This window comes from Notothenia coriiceps, unplaced genomic scaffold, assembly GCF_000735185.1.
Source record: "Notothenia coriiceps isolate Sejong01 unplaced genomic scaffold, NC01 NC01_scaffold00000389, whole genome shotgun sequence".
NCBI lineage: Eukaryota > Metazoa > Chordata > Actinopteri > Perciformes > Nototheniidae > Notothenia > Notothenia coriiceps.
In genome coordinates, this window is record NW_011333090.1 from 879 (window position 1) to 5,597 (window position 4,719).

General features: G+C 40.6%; 1 protein-coding gene across 1 annotated transcript; it reads left to right on the forward strand.

Moving 5' to 3' along the window:
• Window positions 1-284: 284 nt before the first annotated feature.
• On the forward strand, window positions 285-3,810 carry LOC104952955 (coagulation factor VIII-like; the record flags this gene model as incomplete). Its single annotated transcript, XM_010779863.1, has 3 exons — window positions 285-432; window positions 555-767; window positions 1,502-3,810. Coding segments are annotated over 3 exons (2,607 nt in total), but the record flags the coding sequence as incomplete, so codon positions are not given.
• Window positions 3,811-4,719: the final 909 nt, after the last annotated feature.

Genomic DNA, 4,719 nt, shown 5'->3' on the forward strand with positions numbered 1-4,719 from the left:
CATTTACAAAATGAACATCCAACTCTATTAAGGAAGGTTTAAAACTAGAGATTGAGACTATAAACTCTTTAAGAAAAAGATTAACTGAGGCAATACATCAAGTGAAAAGTAGGGCATTTTCTTGAATGAGCCCCCTGCTGGTAAAAAAAGAGAAGGCAGATATATGGCACTTGGCTTGACTTCTTAGACCTGGAAGTTGCCCCTTTTTCTTACTACATATGTTGAAAGAAAATGCATTAATCTGGTTCACTTTATCAATGAAGAATATACTTTTGTTTCTATAGCTGAAGGCAGACAAGGAGCAGCATGCTATGCTGGCTGTCTTCGACGAGAACAAGAGCTGGTACCTGGATGACAACATTCGCCAATTCTGTGATCGATCCAAAGTCAACAAGGCAGATCCAGAGTTTATTAAGTCCAATATCATGCACTGTAAGTTCTTTCCATCTGATATTAACTTATCCTAAAAGTTATGATATATGAACTCCATTAATACTGCGAAACGTACTGCATTGCCGTCAGATGACTGATATGTATTCACCTTTTCCTCACAGCGATCAATGGGTACGTGTTTGAAAGTGGACCTCACTTAGGTTTCTGTAACGGTGAGATTGCAACATGGCACATGTCCAGCATCGGAGCGCAGGACTACATCCAGACAGCTACTTTCTACGGACACGCATTTGAGGTGAATGGGCGGACAGAGGACTTTCTGAGCCTCTACCCAATGACCGGAGAGACTATCACGATGGAAATGGACAACATAGGTATGTAAGGGCATTCAATGCTTCTTTTTCTAAGTTAAAATATGTGTGTGCAATTATTTTGTCTGTAGGGATACCTATATTTTGAGAATATGTAGAGATGCAGACAGTTATTATACAGAATGCTGCAAAGAGTATTGGCCCAATAATCGACACAATGCAATCAAATGGAGAAACATCTTCCCCAATTTGGAAACAAATACGCTGCATTAAGAAAAAGCGTTGCAAATACAGAAAACTGCTGCAAGAAGTTTCCAGGCATCACCTTTTTTGGAGTTTGGTCAAAGGTCAATTGTTAATGTCACTGTGACTCGTTTGTCCAATTCTTGTGAAAGCTATATCCGAGGGAGTAAATCTTTTCAAATGTGGTTTGAATGTCAACTTTGACACAAAAAAAGTACTGATTTGCAACTTAATAAATCACATCTTTGGCTAAAACTGTTGAACTCATCTGCTAAATAACAACATTTTACATACGTGTCTAAAAGATGTATACAATTATTATGAAGTGATTACATTTCGGAGAGACAAGGAAGTAAAACGGAGACTTGGCCAATAAGAACAGGTATATAACCTTCAGGCATGAATATTAAATACTGTGCATTGCGTCTATTTGCAAGACGCTTCTTAATTTAAGCTCTCAGGGCCAATTGGAAATATCTGGAACCTTTGCATGTGAAAAGTGACGGTTGTTTTAAGTTCTCCATCTGATGTTTTTTGTGTTTCTTTCATACAAGGTGTCTGGCTCCTGGCGTCCCTGAACTCCCATGAGACGACCAAAGGAATGCGCGTCAAGTTTAACGATTTTGAGTGCTATCGTGACAACCAGTACGATTACCCTGGCTACGACTACGAGAATAAGTTTCATATATGGAACCCTCAGGGACTTCCCGAAATCAAAATAGAAGAGGAAAAGCCAAAAACTCCGGTGGAGCCAGTAAAGGTAGACATTGACACAGACATGTATGCAGAGCTATGGGATTTGAGATCTCTGAAGAACCAATCCAAAGACCCAGGTGTGGAACAGTTGGACCTCTCTTTCCTCGACTATGATGCTGTTGATGTGCCTGAGGATGGAAATGTCACGATTCATTTGAAAGGGACAAAGAATAAAACACAAACCTCTTTTTCAAAGCCAAATGCAAACTGGAAAGACGTGGATGGATCGAACCTCACGGAGGTAGATTTGTATAATCGAAGCATTAAAGTGAACACAAGCGAAATGCAGAACAGCAGTACACTTGGTAATTCGTCGTTGTATAAAATAGAGAACACGACCATTTTGTATAGCCCACATTTACTAAAAAGTGACAATGCAACCATGGCTTCTGCCGATTCTCACACAAACAACACAACAGTTCAAAATGCTACGGTATTATCAGCAGATGGCGATGTATCCATAAAGCCAAATGCAATCAACGAGACATTATTATTAAACTTGGAAAAGGTGGATGGATTTAAACTCACGGACGTACATTTGCTAAACCAAAGCATCAGTGAGAATACAACACAATCGCAGAACAGCAGTCAGCCGTCAAGCTTTGGTGATTCTTCTTTGAATTATAAAATAGAGAACACAACCGTTTTGTACAGCCCAAATATAGCGCTAAAGAATAACAACTTAACTACAAAGAACGCAACAGTTCACAATGTTACGGTACTCTCAGCGGATGTACCCACAGATATTACAAATGTTACCGTGACTTTAACAGGAAATGCAAGTTCAATCTTGGAGACTGAAGAACTCGATGTAACCTTGACCAGTGATAACCACATGACTGATTCAGAGGAGATTCTCACAAGAGGTGACGTGTTTTCTTACTCTGTGCCAACGTCCAATTCTAGCACGAAAAATCTCTCTATTTCAACAGACGGTAACGCAACGTCAAACTCTGCAGAAAAGGTAGATGAGAATAACACAGCAGCTAACGTATCAGCAGATGATGATTCATTGTCTTTTCCAGCAGCTGATGTTGAAAAGGTTAGCTTGGACATAAGCAACTTAACCATCTTAGAGTTGGAAGTCGACGGCAGAGACAACAAAACCAATGGCAATGACACTACAGAAGAACCTGAGTATACACTTCAAATGAATTCCTCTGAACACGTAACTATCGACTCAAGCCTGGGAAATGTATCACAAGCTTTGCTCGAGAGTAAACAGAATATATCCAGATCCAACACAACAGAGAGTAATGTTACCTCACTTCTTGATGGGTCGAACTACACATCTTCTGAAGAAAGTTTCTCCAATGAGAGTAATGTGTCCCTCTCCGGCGACGCAGGAAAAGAGAGGCAACCTGAGGAGCTAAGTGTCTTGGAGGAAAGTGAAGAACTGCTCATCTACTTCACAGGAAACCATTCACACGTGATTAAAACAACCCCCGTCAAAACACAGTCACACAACTGGACTTATGAGAGCACTCACCAAATGGAACCCGTGGATATTCCCGACTACATGATGAAATATCTTCCGAAAGAAACCCCCAAAGCAACACCGCCTCCAAAAAAGACCCGGAAGGTAAGTCTTCGTCAGAAACCCCTGAAAGGTCTAGGCATGAAAACAAAGAAGAAGAAGGAGTACAAACCTCAGTCTAGGAGTGGATTACCTCTTTCTCCTCGAGGTTTTGGCCCAGCCATGACTCCACGTGGGTCTCGACCCCAGCTGCAACCCGTCACTGATGAGGAAGAACTGATCAACGAGCCCGTGGTCATCGGTGTGCCTCGGTCCGATTTCAGCGACTACGAGTTGTACGTTCCTGGAGACGATCCGGATCATCTGGCGATAGAGGGAGATGTGACCGCAGATGAATATGAGTATGTGACTTATGTAGACCCTTACACCGGTGGTACGGACATCAAGACTCTCAACCTGGACGACACGACCAAATACTACCTGAAGTTCTCAGGTCCCAACGTCAGGACTTATTTCATTGCTGCAGAAGAGGTGGATTGGGACTATGGTGGCTATGGACAGAGGTAAGCTTAGAGTCAATATGACGATTCAGATTTATTACAAACTGCACACACATGGGTAGACATCAGAGGTGGGAAGTGGTGGAGTAAAAATACTTTGTTACTGTACTTAAGTACATTTTTATGGTATCAGTACTTTACTCCACTACTTTTTCTGACAACTCTTTAACACAAATACCTGTACTTTCTACTTCTTACATGTTGAACTCAAATACCTGTACTTTCTACTTCTACATGTTGAACACAAATACCTGTACTTTCTACTTCCTAACATGTTGAACTCAAATACCTGTACTTTCTACTTCTTACATGTTGAACACAAATACCTGTACTTTCTACTTCTTACATGTTGAACACAAATACCTGTACTTTCTACTTCTTACATGTTGAACACAAATACCTGTACTTTCTACTTCTTACATGTTGAACACAAATACCTGTACTTTCTACTTCTTACATGTTGAACTCAAATACCTGTACTTTCTACTTCTTACAACAGAAAGTCCTGAAAACCTGCAGGGAATTCTGCTTCTACATCAATTCAGAGTAGAGTTAGATTTTGACACTTGATTGGGAAAAAAACGGAAGTGAAACTCCACTGTTGTTTTATATGTTTGAGTGTGATGGGAATAGTCCTTTCTCACAGAGGAAGTTTAGACTCTTGATATGAGCGCAGGTGAAACTGAGCTCATCACTTTAACAATGCCTTTGTATTCAAATGAGTCAGGAGACAGAACATGAAGCTGTTAACACCTGTGTTTTCTACTCTCAACATGTCTGTGTCACAGAGCTTTTGTATGGTGATGATTTCATGGTGTATTTTCACAAAGCTCAAATGCATACATATGAAAAATGTGAGGAAAAAACACCTTTACAGGGACGTTGGTCTGTGTTCAGAGAGTGAATGGATTGACTTATAATTAGGGATGTCCCGATCACCTTTTTTTGCTCCCGATCCGATTCCGATCATTTGATTTTG